General features: G+C 44.2%; 1 protein-coding gene across 3 annotated transcripts in view; it reads left to right on the forward strand.

Annotated features, from left to right (window-relative positions):
- Positions 1-24,501, forward strand: part of LOC141069561 (gastrula zinc finger protein XlCGF66.1-like) — a 109,604-nt gene that overhangs the window by 41,623 nt on the left and 43,480 nt on the right. For all 3 annotated transcript variants that reach the window (XM_073559222.1, XM_073559225.1, XM_073559223.1), the window contains 4 exons: positions 391-539; positions 15,916-16,104; positions 16,181-16,304; positions 16,936-17,021. In XM_073559222.1, coding sequence (XP_073415323.1) covers positions 420-539; positions 15,916-16,104; positions 16,181-16,304; positions 16,936-17,021 — 519 coding nt within the window. In that variant the 5' untranslated portion in view covers positions 391-419. The remainder of the gene's footprint in view (positions 1-390; positions 540-15,915; positions 16,105-16,180; positions 16,305-16,935; positions 17,022-24,501) is intronic.

Raw genomic sequence — 24,501 nt, forward strand, 5'->3', positions numbered from 1 at the left:
CTGCTTCTGGGGGAAGAACTGGTAACTTGAGAAAGGGACAGATAATTAAGTAGGGAGCACTGACAATCTGGGTTCGACGGTAGGGAGTCCCAGAGATTGTCGCTTTTTATAAAAGTTAAAGAAAACATTTGAAATAGTAAATGGATTAAAGTGAATTGTGCCATTATTGTCTTTGAGAGCCTGAGAAGCTGAGGCCACAGTGCGGTCTTTAAGTTGTCTTAATGAATTTGGTGCAACTTCATCCAGTACAAATTGTCAAAGCATGCAAAACATCTGTTTAGTTTATCAGGGTCCATGTGTGCTATTCATTAAAAAAAGACAGTAATCGGATGTCAAAAACTTGTGTAATAAATATGCCCATAAGAATCACTTCTCCTTATTCCCTTCCAGGTTCCTGTCGTCTAGGATCTTGGTAGTTGATGTATTCTTTACGAGACTGTTGCCTGACTGACCCATCAACATTGGATAAGGACAGATGCAAGATGGCAAACAGTATACTAAATCTAACCCTGGAGATCTTATATCTGCTAACTGGAGAGGTGAGGCCCTCTGTAAAGTGCATCACATGTGACATGACTTGAAAGGTGTAAGACACCTACCATTCATGGAGACAGTGGTCGCCTAGTATAATAAATGCAAACAGATAAGGCTTATACAGGGCACCAGTCACACAAATACAGTTGTGCTCAAAAGTTTACATACCCTGTCAGACTTTTTGCTTTCTTGGCCTTTTTTTCAGAGAATATGATTGATAACACCAAAACTTTTTCTCCACTCATGGTTAGTGGTTGGGTGATGCCAATTATTGTCAAACTACTGTGTTTTCTCTTTTTAAATCATAATGATAACCCATAACATCAAAATGACCCTGATCAAAAGTTCACATACCCCACTTCTTAATACCGTGTATTGCCCCCTCTAACATCAATGATAGCTTGAAGTCTTTTGTGGTAGTTGTGGATGAGGTTCTTTATTTTCTCAGATGGTAAAGCTATCCATTCTTCTTGGCAAAAAGCCTCCAGTTCCTGTAAATTCCTGGGCTGTCTAGCATGAACTGCGCGCTTGAGATCTCCCCAGAGTGGCTCAATGATGATGAGGTTAGGAGACTGAGATGGCCACTCCAGAACCTTCACTTTGTTCTGCTGTAGCCATTGACAGGTCAACTTGGCCTTGTGTTTTGGATCATTGTCATGTTGGAACATCCAAGTACGTCCCATATGCAGCTTCAAGGCTGATGAGTGCAAATTTGCCTCCAGTATTTGCTGATAAAGTGCTGCATTCATCTTTCCTTCAACTTTGACCTAGTTTCCTGTGCCTTTGTAGCTCACACATCCTCAAAACATCAGCGATCCACCTCCGTGCTTTGCAGTAGAAATGGTGTTCCTTTCATCATAGGCCTTGTTGACCTCTCTCCAAATGTAACGTTTATGGTTGTGGCCAAAGAGTTCAATTTTGGTCACATCACTCCAAATTACCTTGTTCCAGAAGTTTTGAGGCTTGTCTCTGTGCTGTTTTGCGTATTGTAGGCGAAATGCTTTGTGGCATTTGCGCAGTAATGGCTTTCTTCTGGTGACTCAACCATGCAGCCCATTTTTCTTCAAGTGCCTCCTTATTGTGCATATTGAGACAGCCACATCGCTAGTTTTCAGAGAGTCCAGTATTTCAGCTGATGTTAGTTATGGGTTTTTCTTTGCATCCCGAACAATTTTCCTGGCAGTTGTGGACGAAATTATTGTTGGTCTACCTGACCGTGGTTTTGATTTTATAGAGCCCCTGATTTTCCATTTGTTAATCACAGTTTGAACGTTGCTGACTGGCATTATCAATTCCTTGGATATCTTTTTGTATCTCTTTCCTGTTTATATAGTTCAGCTACCTTTTCCCGTAGATCCGTTGACAATTCTTTTGCTTTCCCCATGACTCACAATCCAGAAATGTCAGTGTCAGGAACACCGCACTGAACTTGCTCACTGAGCCAGTGCGCATGTCCTGAGTAAAGCGAACTGTGCTCAAAGATACCTGTGGAGCGGGCAGCAGCCGAGTAGATGTGTACTTCAGAACAGCAGGACCTGAAGCACGTGACTGCTGGGGGCGTGGCCTAAACTCCAGAGAGCTAGGAACTGCATGAGAACTCCTAGCAGGGTAACTGCGAGACAAAGTTACCAAGGGGCATAGACAGGGAGGTGTTATGAATGGGTCTCCGAGGAGAAAAAAGCAAAACAAGCTAAGTCACAGAAAACCAGAGAGGTTGGTAACTATGCAGATTGCAGATCCCTGATGCTACCACACAACTAGCAGCAGCCGTGGAGCGTACCTACTATGTTCCTAGAGGCTTTGTCACAGCCGGAGGACTAAATAAGCCTGAAGCATGAAAAGAGGAAAACTAACTGCCCCAGAGCAGACCCCAAAGGAAAGACAGCCCCCACACATGTATTAACGGTGAAACAAGATGAAAGCACAAACACAGGCAGGAAAATAGGCTGAGCAAACGATGGGGCCCAAACTAACTAGAAAGGAAAGGAAAGACACTGTCTGCAACCTGCAAAAAACCCTACAAAAATAATGTCCAACACTTCTGGTAGCAAAATTAACCCTGAAGTCGCTAGACTTCTCCCACTATATCAGCACTCTGAAATATTCTGAGACAGAGCAAAAAGAGGCCAAACTAGTAAGGGACAAAAAGCAAATTGGCAAATACAGATAAATAAGAGCTGAAATTCAGCGCAGCCCCAGCCGGGGCTGGCTGACCACACAAAAAAACTGAATAGACCAACAAAATCAAGTGTGAACATTAGCAGAAAAACTTAGCTTTAGATGACTGGAACAGAGCTGAAAACCAAGACCTGAAGCTACAAGGAATCACCAGCAACAGATTAGGGCGTCGGTTGTCTTAAATCCAGTCTGAGATTCCTGAGGTCCAATCGTCATCCTCATTATCAGGTGGCAGATCTCTACTGATTAAATCAGCCTCACTACCTCCTGTTACCACCAGAGGGAGTCTGGAAGTAGAACTCACAACTGGTGGACCAGAGAATGAACTCACAACAGTACCCCCTGTTATGAATGAGTCACCGGAGGAGGAGAAAACAAAAATACAAGCTAAGTCCAGAAAACCGGAGAGGTTGGTAGCTATCGGATTGCAGACCCCTGATCCTATACACCACAACTAACAGTAGCCGTGGGGGGTTCCTACGGTGCCCTAGACCCCTCGTCACAGCCGGAGAACTACATAAGCCTAAAGAAGGAAAGGGGAAATCTAAACTGCCCCAGAGCAGACCCCAAAGCAATAGACAGCCCCCAACATGTATTGTCGGTGAAAAACAGATGAAAAGACAAACACAGACAGAAAGACAGGCTGAGCAAACAATGGGGCCCAACTAACTAGATAGGACAGGACAGAAAAGATGCTGGCTGCAATCCGCAAAAAACCCTACCAAAAATGTCCCAACCGTCTGATAGGGAAAAAGGCCCTGAAGTCCCTAGACTTCAAAATCACTATATCAGCACTTAGGTATATTCTGAAAACAGAGCAAAGAGATCAACTGATCAGAGACAAAAATGGAATTCAGCCAGTCCCAACCAGGACTGGCTGAATACAAACACTAAGGAAACCAGACAAAATCTCTTGGAATAATAGCAGGGCAAAAACTTAGCTTTTAGTAGACAGGAACTAAGCTGGATGCAAGAGCTCAGAGCAGAAAGGATCACCAGCAGCCCTGCAGGGCGTCGGCTGCCTTATATCCACTCAGAAACTCCAGATGTCCAATCACACTCCGCCAGTTCAGATGACAGGTTCTTCCCATCCCAATCAATTTCACTACCTCTCTTCACCAGCAGAGGGAGTTCATCAGACATCAAAGGTGAAGGGGAGAATGAACTCACAACACTACCTCCCCCTTGAGGAGGGGTCACCGAACCCTCATCCACGCCACCAGGGCGATCAGGATGGGCCCGATGAAAAGCACGAACCAATCTTTGGGCATGAATATCGGATGCAGGGACCCAAGAATTATCCTCCTGGCCATAACCCTTCCCAGACGAGAATCCAGTATCTTCGCAACCTCATATTCCACATTACCTTCAACCAATACAGGGTCAGGAGGTGCCACCACAGGAACTACTGGCTTAACAAACCTCTTTAACAGAGACTTATGAAACACGTTATGGATCTTGAATGTAACAGGAAGAGCCAATCGAAAAGAGACCGGATTAAGAATCTCCAAAATCTTGTAAGGTCCAGTAAATCTAGGTTTAAACTTTGGAGAAGCCACCTTCATAGAGATATTCTTTGATGACAACCAAACCATATCACCCACCTTAAACCGGGGACCAATGGTCCTATGCCGGTTAGAAAACTGCTGGGCCTTTTCCTGGGAGAGAGACAACTTATCCACCTCTTGGTCCCAATTCTGGTGCATTCTCTCCACCACAGTGTCAACACCTGAGCAGGCAGAAGACTCCACCTGCCCTGAAGAGAATCGAGGCTGAAACCCAAAGTTACAAAAAAAAGCTGACATCAAAGTGGCAGAACTAGCTCTATTATTTAAAGCAAATTCGGCCAAGGGAAAAAATGAAACCCAATCATCCTGATCAGCAGAAATAAAACATCTCAAATGCGACTCCAAAGTCTGGTTTGTTCTCTCCGTCTGCCCATTGGTCTGAGGGTGAAACGCAGAGGAGAAGGACAACTGAATTCCCAGCTTGGAACAGAAAGTCCTCCAAAATCTAGAAACAAACTGAACTCCTCTGTCAGATACAATGTTCTCAGGAATCCCGTGCAAGTGAACCACCTGTTGCAAAAACAAGGGCACCAACTCTGAGGAAGATGGCAACTTAGGGAGTGGTACAAGATGGACCATCTTAGAGAATCTATCACAAATCACCCAAATAACAGTCATTCTCTGAGAGACAGGCATATCAGAGATAAAATCCATTGAAATATGGGTCCATGGCCTCCTGGGCACCGGCAAAGGCATCAACAACCCACTAGAGCGAGAACAAGGTTTAGACCGGGAGCAAGTCCCACAGGACTGCACAAAATTCCTGACATCACGAGACAAGGCGGGCCACCAAAAAGACCGACTCACCAAATCTCTAGTACCAAAAATACCTGGATGACCAGCCAATGTGGAGCAATGAACCTCAGAGATCACTCTCTTCCTTAACTGGTCAGGAACATACAATTTTCCAATGGGACAACGCTCAGGTTTGTCCTCCTGAAACTCTTCCAGAACACGTCTCAAATCCGGCGAGATGGCAGAAAGAACTACCCCCTCACCTAAGATGGTAGCAGGCTTGGTCACAATAGGAGAATCAGCAAAGAAACTTCTAGAGAGGGCGTCTGCCTTGACATTCTTAGTGCCCGGAAGAAAAGAGACCACAAAATCAAAACGTGTGAAAAGCCTGTCTAGGATTAAAGCATTTGGCCGACTCCAGGTAAATCAAATTCTTGTGGTCAGTAAGGACCACGACTTGATGTTTAGCTCCCTCCAACCAATGTCTCCACTCCTCAAATGCCCATTTCATGGCTAACAGTTCCCGATTCCCCACATCATAGTTACGTTCGGATGGGGAGAACTTTCGGGAAAAGAAAGCACAGGGATTCATTTTAGATGTTACAGGATCTTTTTGGGACAAAACAGCTCCTGCAACAATCTGAGAAGCGTCCACCTCTACCTCAGGGTTTCCCAACTCCAGTCCTCAAGGCACACCAACAGATCATGTTTTCAGGATTTCCTTAGTATTGCTCAGGTGATAATTGCTTCACCTGTGCAATACAAAGGAAATCCTGAAAACATGATCTGTTGGTGTGCCTTGAGGACTGGAGTTGGGAAACCCTGCTCTACCTGAAACGGGAGTGAGACATCAGGTTGCCGCAAAACCGGAGCAGAAGTGAACCTTCGCTTTAGCTCCTGAAAAGAAGAAACAGCCTCCGGAGACCAATTCAGCACATCAGCCCCCTTCTTATTCAAATCAGTCAATGGTTTGGCAATACCAGAAAAATTAGCTATAAATTTACGATAAATTTACGATAGAAATTAGCAAATCCCAAAAACTTCTGGAGGGCCTTCAAAGAAGTGGGCTGAACCCAATCATAAATGGCCTGTACCTTGGCCGGGTCCATTTCAATAGTTGATGGAGACAAAATAAATCCCAAAAATGAAATCTTCTGTACACCAAAAAGGCATTTCGATCCCTTGACATACAGGGAATTCTCCCTCAAAATCCGGAACACAGTCCGAACATGTTCCACATGAGAGTCCCAATCCTTGGAAAAGATCAAAATATCATCCAGATAGATGATCAAAAATTTATCCACAAAGTCTCGGAAAATATTATTCATGAAGCACTGGAAGACAGAAGGCGCATTAGTGAGCCCAAAAGGCATCATCAGGTACTCAAAATGTCCCTCCGGAGTATTAAACGCCGTCTTCCATTCATCCCCCTGCTTAATGCGAATAAGATTATACGCCCCCCTAAGGTCAAGCTTGGTAAACCAGCAAGCACCTTTAACTCTGGAGAATAGATCAGAAATCAGGGGTAACGGATACTGATATTTAACAGTAATTTTGTTGAGGGAACGATAGTCAATACAAGGCCTTAATGAACCATCTTTCTTGGCCACAAAAAAAACCCCAGCACCTAAGGGTGAAGAGGATGGTCTAATATGACCCTTCTCTAACGACTCCTTAATACAGGATCGCATAACCTCGTGCTCGGGTACAGATAAATTGAAAAGTCGACCCTTGGGAAATTTACACCCAGGGCTCAGCTCAATTGCACAGTCATAACTCCTATGAGGAGGCAAAGACGCAGACTCAGTCTCACTAAATACATCATAAAAATCAGCCAAATAGTCAGGAACATCATGCGACTGGGGAGAGGTGGAGAAAATAGGAGCGTCACTAAGGGCACACCGACAACCCCAACTCACCACAGACACAGATTTCCAATCCAAAACTGGATTATGGATTTGCATCCAGGGAAACCCCAGAACGATGATATCATGCAAATTATGCAACACCAAAAATCTGCAATTTTTTTGATGGTCTGGGGCGACCCGCATTACCACCTGGGTCCAAAACTGAGATTTATTCTTCGCCAAAGGAGTAGCATCAATACCCCTCAAAGGGATAGGCATCCGCAGAGGTGTCATAGGAAACCCAAAACGTTTAGCAAAATCCAAGTCCATCAGGTTCAGAGCTGCTTCCGAATCCACAAAAGCTTTATCGGAAAATGTGGACAGGGAGCAGATCAGAGTAATTGCCAGAAGAAACTTAGGTTGAACACCACCCACAGCAGATGTGTGTTCAAAACGTTTCTCTCGTTTAGGGCAGACAGAAATAATATGAGAGGCATCTCCACAGAAAAAACACAGCTTATTACGCCTTCTGAACTCCTGACGTTGCGCCCTAGACAACACTCTATCACATTGCATAGGTTCAGACATTTGTTCAACAGGTGGCAACACCTCTCGTGCAGTTTTGCGTTCACGCAAATGCCGATCAACCTGAATGGCTAATGACATAGAATCGTCAAGACCAGAGGGAACAGGAAATCCCACCAAAGTATCTTTTACGGTTTCTGACAAGCCCTTCCAAAAGAGAGCTGCCAAGGCACCATCATTCCAGGTAGTAAGGACCGCCCACTTTCGGAATTTTTGACAGTACAACTCTGCAGAATCCCGACCCTGGCTCAATGCCAACAGGGCCTTTTCAGCCTGATCAATAGAATTAGGTTCATCATACAACAACCCCAAGGCCTGAAAAAATGCGTTCACATCAGTCAGAATAGGATCATCAGGTTTCAAAGAAAACACCCAATCCTCGGGATCGCCACGCAGCAAAGTGATGACAATTTTAACCTGCTGCGCGGAGCTCCCCGATGAGTTAGGCTTCAAGGCAAAAAATAATTTACAATTATTCTTAAAATTCAGAAATTTAGACCGATCCCCAAAACACATCAGGAGTAGGGATCTTTGGTTCAGCAGCATGTGAATGAGCAAGATAGGCGGAAATTCCCCGCACTTCAGCAGTAAGCTGCTCCACACGATCAGACAATTGGTTAATCTCCATTGAGAAAAAATTCCCCCTACGGCCTCAGAGAAATAGAGGAAAAAATATACACAAAAAAAAACCTGACACTTTTTTTTTTTTTTCTTTTTTCCAGTTCTTTCCTGCTATTGAGCACCCTAGAATCTGCGGTATGGCTGGTGATTCTGTTATGAATGAGTCACCGGAGGAGGAGAAAACAAAAATACAAGCTAAGTCCAGAAAACCGGAGAGGTTGGTAGCTATCGGATTGCAGACCCCTGATCCTATACACCACAGCTAACAGTAGCCGTGGGGGGTTCCTACGGTGCCCTAGACCCCTCTTCACAGCCGGAGAACTACATAAGCCTAAAGAAGGAAAGGGGAAATCTAAACTGCCCCAGAGCAGACCCCAAAGCAATAGACAGCCCCCAACATGTATTGTCGGTGAAAAACAGATGAAAACACAAACACAGACAGAAAGACAGGCTGAGCAAACGATGGGGCCCAACTAACTAGATAGGACAGGACAGAAAAGATGCTGGCTGCAATCACGCAAAAACCCTGCCAAAAATAATGTCCAACACGTCTGACAGAAAAGGTCCTGAAGTCACTAGACTTCAAAATCACTACATCAGCACTCAGGTATATTCTGAAAACAGAGCAAAGAGATCAACTGATCAGAGACAAAAATGGAATTCAACCAGTCCCAACCAGGACTGGCTGAATACAAACACTAAGGAAACCAGACAAAATCTCTTGGAATAATAGCAGGGCAAAAACTTAGCTTTTAGTAGACAGGAACTAAGCTGGATGCAAGAGCTCAGAGCAGAAAGGATCACCAGCAGCTCTGCAGGGCGTCGGCTGCCTTATATCCACTCAAACTCCAGATGTCCAGTCACACTCCGCCAGTTCAGATAACAGGTTCTTCCCATCCCAATCAATTTCACTACCTCTCTTCACCAGCAGAGGGAGTTCATCAGACATCAAAGGTGAAGGGGAGAATGAACTCACAACAACCCCCCCTTGAGGAGGGGTCACCGAACCCTTATCCACGCCACCAGGCCGATCAGGATGGGCCCGGAGAAAAGCACGAACCAATCTATTGGCTTGAATATCAGAGGCAGAGACCCAAGAATTATCCTCCTGACCATAACCCTTCCATTTGACCAAATACTGGAGTCTCCGTCTAACCAAACGAGAATCCAATATTTTCTCTACCTCATATTCCACATTGCCTTCAACCAACACAGGGTCAGGAGGTGCTGCCATAGGAACCACTGGCTCAACAAACCTCTTCAACAGAGATTTGTGAAATACGTTATGGATTTTGAACGTAACTGGAAGAGCTAATCGAAACGAAACAGGATTAAGACTCTCCAAAATCTTATAAGGTCCAATAAATCTTGGCTTAAATTTAGGAGATGCAACCTTCATAGGAATATTCTTAGACGACAACCAAACCATATCACCCACTTTAAACCGGGGACCAATGGTCCTATGCCGGTTGGAAAATCGCTGGGCCTTTTCCTGAGAGAGTGACAACTTATCCACCACTTGGTCCCATATCTGCTGCATTCTATTAACCACAGTGTCCACACCTGGGCAGGACGAAGATTCCACTTGCCCTGAAGAGAATCGAGGATGAAACCCAAAATTACAGAAAAAGGGTGACATCAAAGTGGCAGAACTAGCTCTATTGTTCAGTGCGAATTCGGCCAAGGGCAAAAATGAGACCCAATCATCCTGATCAGCAGATATAAAACATCTCAAATAAGACTCCAAGGTCTGGTTTGTTCTCTCAGTTTGTCCATTGGTCTGGGGATAAAATGCAGAGGAGAAGTATAACTGAAATCCCAGATTGGAACAAAAGGCTTTCCAGAATCTGGAAACAAACTGGACTCCTCTGTCGGACACAATGTTCTCAGGAATCCCATGTAACCGAACCACCTGTTGTAAAAACAAGGGCACCAACTCAGCGGAAGATGGCAACTTTGGGAGTGGTACAAGATGGACCATCTTTGAAAATCTATCACAAATCACCCAGATAAGTCATTCTCTGAGAGACAGGAAGATCAGAAATAAAATTCATTGAGATATGGGTCCATGGCCTCTTGGGCACCGGCAAGGGCATCAGCATCCCACTAGAACGAGAACAGGGTTTAGACCGAGAACAAGTCCCACGGGACTGTACAAAATTCCTGACGTCACGAGATAAGGCAGGCCACCAAAAAGACCGACTCACAAAATCTCGTACCAAAAATACCTGGATGACCAGCCAATGTGGAGCAATGAATTTCAGACATCACTCTCTTTCTCCACTGGTCAGGAACATACAATTTTCCCATAGGGCAATGCTCAGGTTTATCCTCCTGAAATTCCTCCAGGGCGCGTCTCAAATCGGGCAAAATGGCAGAAAGAACTACCCCCTCACCTATGATGGTAGTAGGCTCGGTCACATTAAGAGAATCGGCAAAGAAACTCCTAGAAAGGGCGTCTGCCTTAACATTCTTAGTGCTCGGAAGAAAAGAGACCACAAAATTAAAACGAGTGAAAAACAAGGCCCATCTAGCCTGTCTAGGATTCAAGGGTTTGGCCGACTCCAGATAAATCAAATTCTTGTGATCGGTGAGGCCCACAACTTGATGTCTAGCTCCCTCCAACCAATGTCTCCACTCTTCAAATGCCCATTTCATGGGCAACAATTCCCGATTCCCCACGTTATAGTTGCGTTCAGATGGGGAGAACTTTCGAGAAAAGAAGGCACAGGGATTCATCTTAGAAGTCACAGGGTCTTTTTGGGACAAAACAGCTCCTGCACCAATCTCATAAGCATCTACCTCCACCTGAAATGGAAGTGAGATATCAGGTTGCTGTAAAACTGGAGCTGAAGTAAATCTCTGCTTAAGCTCCTGAAATGCTGAGACAGCCTCAGGAGACCAATTCAGCACATCAGCGCCCTTCTTGGTCAGATCAGTCAGTGGTTTGACAATACCAGAAAAATTACCTATAAATTTACCATAGAAATTAGCAAATCCCAAAAACTTCTGGAGGGCCTTCAAAGAAGTAGGCTGAACCCAATCATAAATGGCCTGTACCTTGGCCGGGTCCATTTCAATAGCCGATGGAGATAAGATAAATCCCAAAAATGAAATTCTCTGTACACCAAAGAGGCATTTCGATCACTTAACAAACAGGGAATTCTCCCTCAAAATCCGGAACACAGTCCGGATGAGTTCCTCATGAGAATCCCAATCACTAGAAAAGATCAAAATATCATCCAGATAGATGATCAAAAACTTATCCACAAAGTCATGGAAAATATCATTCATAAAGGACTGGAAGACAGAAGGGGCATTAGTGAGCCCAAAAGGCATCACCAGGTACTCAAAATGTCCCTCCGGAGTATTAAACGCCGTCTTCCATTCATCCCCGTGCTTGATGCGAATAAGATTATATGCCCCCCTGAGGTCAAGCTTAGTAAACCAGCAAGCACTCTTAACTCTGGAGAATAAATCAGACATCAGAGGTAACGGGTACTGATATGTTACCGTCATCTTGTTAAGGGAACGATAATCAATACTCGGTCTTAATGAACCATCTTTCTTGGCCACAAAAAAAACCCAGCACCTAAAGGTGACAAGGATGGTCTAATATGACCCTTCTCCAACGACTCCTTAATATAGGATCGCATAGCATCATGTTCAGGTACTGATAAGTTGAAAAGCCGACCCTTGGGAAATTTACACCCGGGCATCAACTCAATTGCACAGTCATAACTCCTATGAGGAGGCAAAGACGCAGACTTGCTCTCACTAAATCCGTCAGAAAAATCTTCCAGATAATCAGGAATATCATGAGACTGAGGAGAGGTGGAGAAAACCGGAGCGTCCCTAAGAACACACTGACAACCCCAACTCACCACAGACCCAGATTTCCAATCCAAAACTGGATTATGAGTTTGCAACCAAGGAAAACCCAGAACAATAGTATCATGCAAATTATGCAGCACCAAAAATTTATAATTTTCTTGGTGGTCTGGTGCAACTCGCATTGTCACCTGGGTCCAAAACTGAGGTTTATTCTCCGCCAAAGGAGTAGCATCAATACCCCTCATAGGAATAGGCGTCCACAGAGGCGTCATGGAAAAACTACAACGTTTAGCATAGTCCAAATCCATCAGATTCAACGCTGCTCCTGAATCCACAAAAGCCTTCGTGGAAAACGTGGATAAGGAGCAGATCAGAGTAATTGCCAAAAGAAACTTAGGTTGTACACTGCTCACAGCAAATGTGTGTGCAAAATGTTTCTCTCGTTTAGGACAGACAGAAATAGTATGAGAGACGTCTCCACAGAAAAAACACAGCTTATTACGCCTTCTAAACTCCTGACGTTGCGCCCTAGACAAAACCCCATCACATTGCATAGGTTCAGACGTTTGTTCAAAAGGTGGCAGCGCCTCCCATGTAGTTTTACGTTCACGTAAACGCCGATCAACTTGATTGGCTAATGATATAGAATCATCCAGACCAGAGGGAACAGGAAATCCCACCATAACATCTTTTACAGACCCTGATAAACCCTTCCGAAAGAGAGCTGCCAATGCACTATCATTCCATGTAATAAGGACCGCCCACTTTTGGAATTTTTGACAGTATAACTCTGCAGAATCCTGACCCTGGTTTAATGCCAACAGGGTTCTCTCAGGTTGATCAGCAGCATTAGGTTCATCATACAACAACCCCAAGGCTTGAAAAATTGCATACACATTAGTCAAAATAGGATTTTCAGGTGTCATAGAAAAAGCCCAATCCTGGGGATCGCCGCGCAGCAAGGAGATGACAATTTTAACTTGCTGCACAAAGCTCCCCGATGAGTTAGGCTTCAAGGCCAGAAATAATATACAATTATTCTTAAAATTCAGAAATTTACACCGATCCCCAGAAAACACATCAGGAGTAGGAATCTTAGGTTCAGCAGCATGTGACTGAATAAGGTAGGTGGAAATTCCCTGCACTTCAGCAGCAAGCTGCTCCACACGATCAGACAATTGCTTAATCTCCATTAGGAAAAAGAAAAAAAAAATCCTCCTACGGCCCCAGAGAAAAAGAGGAAAAATATAAAAAAAAAATAAATTCTGACACTTTTTTTTTTGTTTTGTTTTTTTTTAGCAACTTTTTCCTGCTTTTGAATACCCTAGAATCTGCAGTATGGCTGGTGATTCTGTTATGAATGGGTCACCGAGGAGAAAAAAGCAAAACAAGCTAAGTCACAGAAAACCAGAGAGGTTGGTAACTATGCAGATTGCAGATCCCTGATCCTACCACACAACTAGCAGCAGTCGTGGAGCATACCTACTATGTTCCTAGACGCTTCGTCACAGCCGGAGGACTAAATAAGCTTGAAGCATGAAAAGGGGAAAACTAACTGCCCCAGAGCAGACCCCAAAGGAAAGACAGCCCCCACACATGTATTGACGGTTAAACAAGATGAAAGCACAAACACAGGCAGGAAAATAGGCTGAGCAAACGATGGGGCCCAAACTAACTAGAAAGGAAAGGAAAGACACTGTCTGCAACCTGCAAAAAGTCCTACAAAAATAATGTCCAACACTTCTGGTAGCAAAATTAACCCTGAAGTCACTAGACTTCTCCCACTATATCAGCACTCTGAAATATTCTGAGACAGAGCAAAAAGAGGCGAAACTAGTAAGGGACAAAAAGCAAATTGGCAAATACAGATAAATAAGAGTGGAAATTCAGCGCAGCCCCAGCCGGGGCTGGCTGACCACACAAAAAAACTGAATAGACCAACAAAATCAAGTGTGAACATTAGCAGAAAAACTTAGCTTTAGATGACTGGAACAGAGCTGAAAACCAAGACCTGAAGCCAGAAGGAATCACCAGCACCAGAATAGGGCATCGGCTGTCTTAAATCCAGTCTGAGATTCCTGAGGTCCAATCGTCATCCTCATTATCAGGTGGCAGATCTCTACTGATTAAATCAGCCTCACTACCTCCTGTTACCACCAGAGGGAGTCTGGAAGGAGAACTCACAACTGGTGGACCAGAGAATGAACTCACAACAGGGAGGATAGTCATGACGTAGCCAATGAGTCATACACAGAGATAGCTGCAATGTACAAGAGGGGCGAGGAGAGAGTAGTCAGATCACAGGCAATGAGTCATACACAGAGATGGTAGCGCAGTACAGAATCAACAGGCAAACTCAACGGGAAACAGAACCGGGTCACAACCATATAAACAAGCTATAACAATGAACAGGCAGAGGCACACAGAGGTCAGCACACTCGGGCAAAGGCAAAAGTATAACTGGCAGGGATTGCAGCTTCCCAGGGGTTTAAGAAGCTCTCCCAGGACTAAAAAGAGGCCACAATCATTAACCCCAGGTGTTCAGGTCAAAACCTGCACTGAGCTCCAGACATTAACCCCTGACGTGCAGCTCAAAAACCTGCACTGGGATCTTGACAGTCAGTGGCTGGATGAAAGCTGCAAGAGTCTGGATCCCAGAAACTCACTCAGCTTTTATGCACACACACTGATTACAAGCAAACACAGGTGAGGATGTTACCTTTAGTAGCCATTCAAACCCATTTGTGTCAACTTCTGTGCAAGTTATCAGGCCAAAATCACTAGGGTATGTGAACTTTTGATCAGGGTCATTTGGATGTTTTGGGTTGTCATTATGAGTTAAAAAGAGAAAATACAGTAGTTTGACAATAAATGGCTTCACCCAACCAATAACCATGAGTGGAGAAAAAAGTTTTGGTGTTATATTCTCTGAAAAAAGGCAAAGAAAGCAAAAATTCTGTCGGGTATGTAAACTTTTGAGCACAACTGTACTTGTAGTATCTGGATTACAGCAGAGGTGTTGCGAGTTCTTTCTGGGCTCCCTCTGGTGGTTACTGGAGGTAGTGGAGCTGGTCAGATTGACAGAGGCTTGCCACCTGATAATGATGATGACGATTGGAGATCTGGGATTTCTGACTGGTGTATTTAAGACAGCTGACTTCCTTCAACCCTTGCTGGTGATTTTCTTCCTGTGCCTTCTGAGGTTTGATGTCTCCTGCTCTGTTCCTGCATGGTTAAGCTAAGTGGTTCATTTGCTAATCTTTTTGCATTTGATCTTGTTTTGTTTATCTCTGCTTTGTGTGGGTCAGCTTGCTCCTGCTGGGGCTGTGCTGGATCACCGCCCATATGTTACTGCTTGTTTGATCTGTCCCTTGTTATATTGGTCTATCTTTTTGCTTTGCTTCCAGTATATACCAGAGTGCTGATATAGTGGGGGCGAAGTCGTGTGACTTCAGTGTTTTTTTGTGCATCAGACGTGTTGGATTTTTCAGGGTTTTTTGTGTGATTGCAGACAGTGTCTTTCCTTTCCTGTCCTGTCTAGTCAGTTTGGGCCCCATCATTTGCTCAGTCTATTTTTCTGCCTGCGTTTGTGTTTTCATCTTGTCTCACCGACAGTATATGTTTGGGGGCTATCTATTCCTTTGGGGTCTGCTCCGGGGCAGTTTAGATTTCCCCTTTCTTGCTTTAGGCTGAGTTAGCTCTCTGGCTGTGCCGCGGCGTCTAGGGCATCGTAGGTACGCTCCACGGCTACTGCTAGTTGTGTGGATAGGATCAGGGGTCTGCAATCCGCTTAGTTACCAACCTCTCTGGTTTTCTGGTGGCTTAGCCTGGTCCTGCTATCCTCCTCGGTGACCCATTCACAACAGACACCCTTACTATTAGATCAGGTGAGCTGCCCAGCACTATGTAAGTGCACTCCACAATTGCCCCTTCTAATGCTACATGACTTGGAAGGTGAGACATTGTGGGAAGACATGTACTGACATTTATAAGGGTCTCTCTTTCACACACAGGAGTACACAGTAGTGAAATCCTCCAGTGAGTGTGTGGCCCCGAGCAATAATGTCCAGGGGTTAGAAGAAAGGGTAAAATATCAGAGTCCAATAATGAAACATCCACCTAATTCTCTGATATACGACAGTAACAACACACAGAAGATCCTGGAACTCACCGACAAGATCAAAGAGCTGCTGACAGCCGAGGTGAGAAGTGCGGAGACATTACCCACTAATAATAAGGGAGAGATGTCAAGGATGACTGTAGGATTGTGTGTGACAGGTGTCTATAAGAAGTCAGGATGTTGCCATTTATTGCTCCATGGAGGAGTGGGAGTACATAGAAGGACACAAAGATGTATACAAAGACATCATGATGAAGGATCACCAGCCCCTCCTATCACCAGGTAAGAAGAGACTTTTATTCTTTGGCTTTCAGCTTACCTTATTAGAAAATAATTCAATTAATAGAGGTGGATTCTGCCTGTCTCAGTACCCTAAGGGTATGTGCACATGCTGCGGATTGCAGTGCGGATTTGGCTGCGCGGATTTTGTAAAATCCGCAGGTAAATCTGCAGGTCAAAAGACCTGCGGTTTTACCTGCGGATTAGCCTGTGGTTTTGTCCTGCGGTTTTTCATCTCCTCAATGGAGATGGCAAACCGCAGCAGAATCCGCAGAAAGAATTGACTTGTCAATTCTTTCTGCGGTTTCAAAACCGCAGAAAAACCGCGCGGAAAAATCTGCACCGTCTGCACTGCGGTTTTGTATTCCCATAGGGAATAATGGTACTGTACACCGCAGCAAAAACTGCTGCGGACCCGCAGCGGCCAAATCCGCTGCGGAACCGCAGCAGAATCCGCAGCGTGTGCACACACCCTAAGTCTTGGCCAAGGTGGAGAGTGATTGTCCTGTCCAGCATTATAAAGAGAGAGTCCATTGATTTCAATGTTGAAATTGATGCAGCTAGGCCTCCTTTCAAATATCAGCTGAAAATTGGGGCAGTATATGTACTAAGGTAATGTGTATGTTTCCTATAGATGGTTCCAGTAAGCAAAATAGACCAAAGCGTTGTCCCAGTCCTCTTTATTTCCAGGAGTGTTCAAAGGAAAAGCAGATTAATCAGGTAAACTGAACATGTTTTTTTTTTTTTTTTTAACCAAATACCTGAATGGCTTGCAGTGGAGACTTTAATTCTGCACTAGATATAGTTTTATATATGTTACCTATTAAAGGAGCTGTTCCCTTTTAATTAAAATTTTCACTGGCTGCAGTTCGCTATAAAAATGGTCTGACATAAACAGTATATCTAAAACACAATATTTATTGTTTTTTTTAACCCCTTTAGCGACAGAGCCATTTTGCAGCTTAATGACCAGGCCAATTTTTACAATTCTGACCACTGTCCCTTTATGAGGTTATAACTCTGGAACGCTTTAATGGATCCCGCTGATTCTCAGACTGTTTTTTCGTGACATATTGTACTTCATGTTAGTGGTAAAATTTCTTCGATAAGTTTTGTGTTTATTTATGAAAAAAACGGAAATATGGAGAAAATTTTGCAATTTTAAAACTTTAAATTTTTATGCCCTTAAATCAGAGAGATGTATCACACAAATTTCTTAATAAATAACATTTCCCACATGTTTACTTTACATCAGCACAATATTGGAAACAAAATTTTTTTTTGTTAGGAAGTTATAAGGGTTAAAAGTTGACCAGCGATTTCTCATTTTTACAACAAAATTTACAAAACCATTTTTTTTAGGGACCACATCATATTTAAAGTCATTTTGAGGGATGTACATGACAGAAAATACCCAAAAGTGGAACCATTCTAAAAACTAGACCCCTCAAGGTGCTCAAAACCACATTCAAGACATATATTAACCCTTTATGTGCTTCACAGGAACTAAATCAATGTGGAAGGAAAAAATTAACATTTAACTTTTTTTGCAAAAAATTTATTTCAGAACCAATTTTTTTTATTTTCACAAGTGTTAAAAGAGAAAATCAACCACAACCTTTGTTGTACAATTTCTCCTGAATACGCCAATACCCCATATGTGGGGGTAAACCACTTTTTCAGCACACGGCAGAGCTCGCAAGGGATGGAGCGCCGTTTGACTTTTTCAACGCAGAATTGTCTGGAATTGAGATCGGATGCCATGTTGCGTTCGGAGAGCCCTTAATGTGCCTAAACAGTGGAAACCTCCAACAAGTGACCCCATTTTGGAAACTAGACCCCTTAAGGAACTTATCTAGATGTGTGGTGAGCACTTTGAACCTTCAAGTACTTCACAGAAGTTTATAACGTAAAGCCGTGAAAATAAAAAATATTTTCTTTCCACAAAAATGATCTTTTCGCCCCCAAATTTTTATTTTGACAAGGGTAACAGGAGAAATCATACCCCCACAGTTGTTGTGCAATTTGTCTTGAGTACGCCGATACCCCATATGTGGGGAGGAACCACTGTTTGGGCGCATGGGAGAGCTTGGAAGGGAAGGAGTGCCATTTTGGAATGCAGACTTTGATTGAATGGTCTGCGGGCATCATGTTGCGTTTGCAGAGCCCCTGATGGGCCTAAACAGTGGAAACCCCCAACAAGTGACCCCATTTTGGAAACTAGACCCATTAAGGAACTTATGTAGATGTGTGGTGAGCACTTTGAACCCCCAAGCGCTTCACAGAAGTTTATAAACGCAAAGCCGTGAAAATAAAAAGTCTTTTTTATTTCCACAAAAGTGATTTTTTTAGACCCCAATTTTTAGACCCCCAAAGCTGGTAAATAGTGGAAACCCCTCAATTCTTGCTCAAACTCTAACCCCAACACACCCCTAATCCTAATCCCAACCCTAACCCTAATCCCAACCCTAATCACAATTCTAGCCCTAATCCTAGTTCGCCCTAACCCTAATTCTAACCCTAGCCCTAACCCTAGCCCTAACCCTAATGGAAAACTGAAAAAAAAAAAATATTTTCTTTATTTCGTTATGTTGTCCTAACTAAGGGGGTGATAAACGGGGGGGTTATGTACTATTTTTTTTATTTTGATCACTATGATAGTTTATCATAGTGATCAAAATGAATGAATGGAATCAGCCAGCCGGAGCCTGCAGATTCCCGGCGGGCGCACTGCGCATGCACCCACCATTTTCTTCCGGATCCAAGATGGCGGCGCCCACTGGAGGACGCCGGTGGGACGCGGGACCACCGGGAGGGGACCCTGAACCACGGAGAGGTACCGAGGGGGGATCGGGGACCCTAGTTCTCTCTCCTCTGATGTGCAATCACATCAGAGGAAAGAGAAATTTAATGCAAAATCGCGGCTTTTTTTGCGGTCGTCGTTATAGGGTTAATAATGGCGATCGCAAAACCGGGGTAAAAACCGACCGATTCATGTTCTCTGGGGTCTTGGCTACCCCCAGCTGCCGAGACCCCGGAGAAAATCCGACACTGGGGGGCGCTATTCACTTTCTCCACAGCGCCGTGAATTAGCGGCGCTGTGGTTTATGTACACTTAATTACCGCCGTTAAAAGGCGTATCGGCGGTCGCTAAGGGGTTCAAATTAGACCACAGACAATTTTAACACAGGCTGCAAGCAGCCAGTCCAATATCAAACTAATTGGTGGACATATAACAAAAAGCCCTAAAGTCCCTATTAAACACGCTTCCTGGCAGCAGAGGTTGGCACCCTCTTGAATGCAAAATGGCGCCCCTGCTCAACGTCGGCTTTCCCTAGATGCAAACTGGATTACCCTACTAACAGGACAAAAGCCAGACAATTAATAATCAACCGATGTACCATGGTGAATGGAAAGGAAGATATGGTGCACAGGGTATATTAAATGGTGAACCAAAGCAGGTATGTCCTTATAATGGTATCAACCAGACAACGGGATTTGCCCTTTTTTTGGCACTCAAAAACAACAGAGATTCTCAAAAAACAGATAGAAAGCACAAAAGTATTATATATGTATCAGTCGGTGGGGGGAGAAGGTGAGCCTAGGCTAATTCACCCTCCTCTTACCCTAATTGCATGTCTTTGCTTGCCGCAGAGGTTGGACCCTAGACAATTACGCAAATGGCGACCCTGCTCACTTACCCTCAACCATCACCCTACCAATTCTCCAGATGCAACAATAAGTTGTAGCCTCCATATCTAACTTTGTTGTTGATCACGGAAATGATGATAGAGCCCCCACAATTAAATGTGAAGCCCTCAAGTGTGTACTTAGAGGGGTATTCATCAAACATGGGTCCCGAATAAAAGAAGACAGGCAGTCAAACTAGCCTTACAGAGCTTCACTGATCTATATTTAATTCATAAAAAGGCGCTCTCTCCACTGCAACCCTCAGCGATTTTATCAAAGCAAGAATAGAAGCTAAAAAATTACTTGATTCTTCATGTAAATGTTTAATTCAATTAGGTCAGAGTAGGTTCTATGAGTTTGGTAACAAACCGGGAAGAACTTCAGCTAAAGCCCTTAATGCTGAAAAGACCCAAGCAAATGTTCCCTGTATTAGGAATACTCGAGATAAATTGGTTCATACCACACCTGAAATTGCAGCTGTTTTCCATTCATATTATTCAGTGCTATATAACTTACCTACATCCTCCCTACACACAGGAAATTATATTAATACATCAACCCTCTCCAAAAAATTGGTGGATGAAACAGTAAAATTTCTGTAAAATCCTTTTTCACATCAAGAACTATAGAAGCTTCTGTTCAAGATCTTCCTAGCAATAAAAGTGCAGGGCCTGATGGTTTCACAGCTGAATTCTATAAAGTATTGTTTGAACAATTGTCTCCGTTAATATTACAATCGTTTAATTCCATATCAGAGTCTACTTTCTTTCCTCCCCATTCCACAACGGCACATATTGCAGTCATTCCCAAACCAGGAAAAGACCCCAGCTCATGTAGTAGCTATAGGCCTATATCTTTATTAAATGTAGATTTAAAATTGTATGCCAAGCTTTTGACTAATAGACTTAAATCCCACATCCCTCACAGTTTCACATTTGCAGTTGAATCCGCAGTGTATCTTCTGCAACCTGAAACGCAAGAAAAACCGCATGCAAACGTGTGAAAACGCTGCGTTTTTAAACGCATTAGCTTACACATGCAGTGAAAAAAACACAGCGTTTGCATGCTTTTGCATGCGTTTTGCATGCGTTTGTGTTTTTTGTGTGCATGGTTGAAATTTTAACAGGAGAAAAATTTAGATAAACAGACCCCACCAATGGGACAACAGTGGGCGTGTGTTATGGGATATCTTTATATAGACGATTGGACAGCTGAAAACTTCAGATTTTGCTCCTGTATCCTGATGCACGATGGATCTTCGCATGGAGAGCTTTTATTTCAACCTGGATTTGGATATAAAGATGTTTCTTGCCTTTGCTTTTGCTTGTGAGCAACAAAGAAACAGAAAGATGGAGAAGACGGCGTCGCAGTTATTGGAGACAATCCATTATTGAAGTCCAGGAGAGTCGTGGAGCCTACCACACCCTATACAGCGAGCTCAATGCCAACCCGGAGAAATTTGCAGAGTATATCAGGATGTCTCAAGAGACCTTCCGAGATTTTCTTGGTCGTGTCCAAGGAGCCATCCAGAGACAGGACACCCAGCTCCGTAGAGCGATTCCTGCTGAGGAACGTCTCCTGGTCACATTAAGGTACGTAATATTTTTTCCAAAAATGCCTGTCATAATTATTATTGTTCTGCCTTGTATTATGTTTTTTTTCCTTTCAGTGTTTAGCTAAACCCCGTCATATTATAGTTCTTAATTTTTATCTTTCTCTGTTTTTTTCAGATTCCCGACTACCGGAGAGAGCTTATTATCGCTCCATTTTCAATACCGGATAGGAATTTCCACCCTGTCTGGAATAGTAGCGGACACCTGCCAGCTTTGTGGAACATTCTCCGGGATGAATTTATTCCCCTACCCACCGCAGACATGTGGCTTGAAATTGCTGAAAATTTCTGGCGAATGTGTAATTTCTCCAACTGTTTGGGAGCAGTGGAGCACATTCGTATTGCCAGAACCAGATCAGAGTACTTCAACTACAAGAAGTGCTGGGTTAGTTGTAGTGGAAGATGTGTTGGTCCCAATTATAATATTTCTATTCTCGTGACAGTTATTCCACTTCGGTGGTGTCAGGTCCTCATTTTTTAAAATGTGAAAACTACAGGTTGGGTGTCCATCTGCTGGATTGGGTGTAGAGGAAGACCTTTCGGTCCCTATTATACTGCTGTGATGCAATTGATGCCACTTCTGTGGTGTCTGCCAATAATTTTTGGGAATGTGAACACTCCTGGCTTGGTGTCCATCTGTTGGATTGGGTGTAGTGGAAGACCTGACGGTCCATTTTATATTGCTGTGATGAAATTGATGCCACTTTTGTGGTGTCTGTCAATAATTTTTGGAAATATGAACACTCCTGGTTGGGTGTCCATCTGTTGGAATGGGTGTAGTGGAAGACCTGTCGGTCTCTATTATACTATTTCTACTGTGGTGAAATTGATGCCACTTCTGTGGTGTAAAGCCCCCGTTACACATAGCGATATCGCTAGCAATATCGCTGTAAAGTCACCGATTTTGTGACGTAGCAGCGATATTGCTAGCGATATCGCTATGTCTGATACTTATCTGCGACCGGCTCCCCCGCTGGTTATCGCTGGTCATCGCTGGTCACGCGAGAAGGTCCTGAATCATTTCTCATCGTCCGCTTCCTGCTGGGCTTCCTGTGGCGCCGACGAGCGACGAGTGGACGCGGGCGGGAGGATGTCAGGATCGCCACGTCTGACAGGTAAGTAGAGACCCCCAACCCCTGCGATGTCGCTGGTGAGAGATCTGCCTGTGTGGCAGCTCACTAGCAACCACTTAGCGATGCACCAGCGATCCATATTGTCGGGATCGCTGGTGCATCGCTATGTGTAACGGTACCCTAAGGCTCTCATGTGTTTAAATGTGAACACTCCTGGTTGGTTGTCCAACTGCTGGATTGAGTGTAGTGGACAACCTGTCAGTCCCTTTTATACTATTTCTATTTGTGGTGAAATTGATGCCTCTTTTGTGGTGTCTGCCAGTAGTTTTGGAAATGGGAACACTCCTGGTTGGGTGTCCATCTGTTGGATTGGGTGTAGTGGAAGACCTGTCTGTCCCTATTATACTATTTCTACTGTGGTGAAATTGATTCCACTTTTGTGGTGTCTGCCAGTAATTTTTGGAAATGTGAACACTCCAGGTTGGGTCTCCTTCATGCGTGTTGCCTGTAACAGTAGGCCTCTGAGACTGTCAGGCCTCCACTTCCTTGGACTCAACTACCCATAGTAATATCCTTAAATTTTTCTGACAATGGTAGTCTACAAAACTGATATTTGTGCCACCTGAGTGTGGCTCAGCATGAAAGCAGGTAGAGGTGTTGCACGTGGTATCAGGGCTCCCAGAAAAGGGGGCCTACACCGATCCCTCACCCATTTTACTGTGACGTTCAATTGAAAGCTGTAATTGCTGTCCCAGACCCCGATACCTCTTGCCTGGCTGATTGCTGAAGTCCCATGCTACAATTTGTACTGTGAGTGAATTGAGGTCACTTTCCTGGTGTCTGTCCCTCATGTTATGTGTTTTAGCAGCATTTCGGGCCGTTATAAGGTGTTGTGCATGCGTTTGTTTTTGCCTCCAATTGAGATGAATGGCGCTCTGTTATATTCAGCAAATATTGGACGAATTAATCTGCGAATATTGCAAATTCTGCGATCGTGAACCGAACATTGAAATATTCGCTCATCTCTAATTGCGACTGTTTCTAAGGCACAGAAACGCATATGCCGCATGTACCCTAATTTTTCATTTTGAGTATGGACAATGGAACAGATGGTTTTTAGTTACCGTATATACTCGTGTATAAGCTGAGATTTTCAGCCCATTTTTTTGGGCTGAAAGTCCCCTTCTCGGCTTATAAGCGCGTCATATACCGGGGGGTGTGCGGGGTAGGGGGAGCGGGGGGGGGTCAGAGACCATACTCGCCTCTTCTGGCACTTCTCTGCAGCCCCTGCGTCTCCCTCTGCCGTCTGCTTTCTGCATTCAGTGGACACGTGGTACCGCTCATTAAACTCATGAATATGCGCATATTTAATGAGCGGTACCACGTGACCAGCTGAATGCAGGAAGCAGACGGCAGAGGGAGAAGCAAGGGCTGCCGCTGCAGAGAAGACTTTGCGGCTAGGAGGGGTGAGTATGACACCGCTGTGTCTCCGGGACCTCCTGGTGTGACGGCAGAGGGCACGTAGTCAGTGCGCGCCCTCTGCTGTCAATGCAGACATCCGGGAGACACAGTGGTGCACGTCTTGGAACGGGGACAGGTGAATATCGCCACTGCCAGGGGCTCAGGACACCGGCACCTGGCCCCCAGCGACGGAGAGGTGAGTATGTCATTTTTTTTTATTGCAGCAGCAGCAGCAAATAAGGGGTATTTATGGAGCATCTTATGGGGCAGCATTAACCCTTGTGGAGCAGCATATGGGGGGTATTTATGGGGCAGCATTAACCCTTGTGTAGCAGCATATGGGGTGTATTTATGGGGCAGCATT

This window comes from Dendrobates tinctorius, unplaced genomic scaffold, assembly GCF_039654945.1.
Source record: "Dendrobates tinctorius isolate UK_male_01 unplaced genomic scaffold, ASM3965494v1 ptg000266l, whole genome shotgun sequence".
In the NCBI taxonomy this organism is placed as follows: domain Eukaryota; kingdom Metazoa; phylum Chordata; class Amphibia; order Anura; family Dendrobatidae; genus Dendrobates; species Dendrobates tinctorius.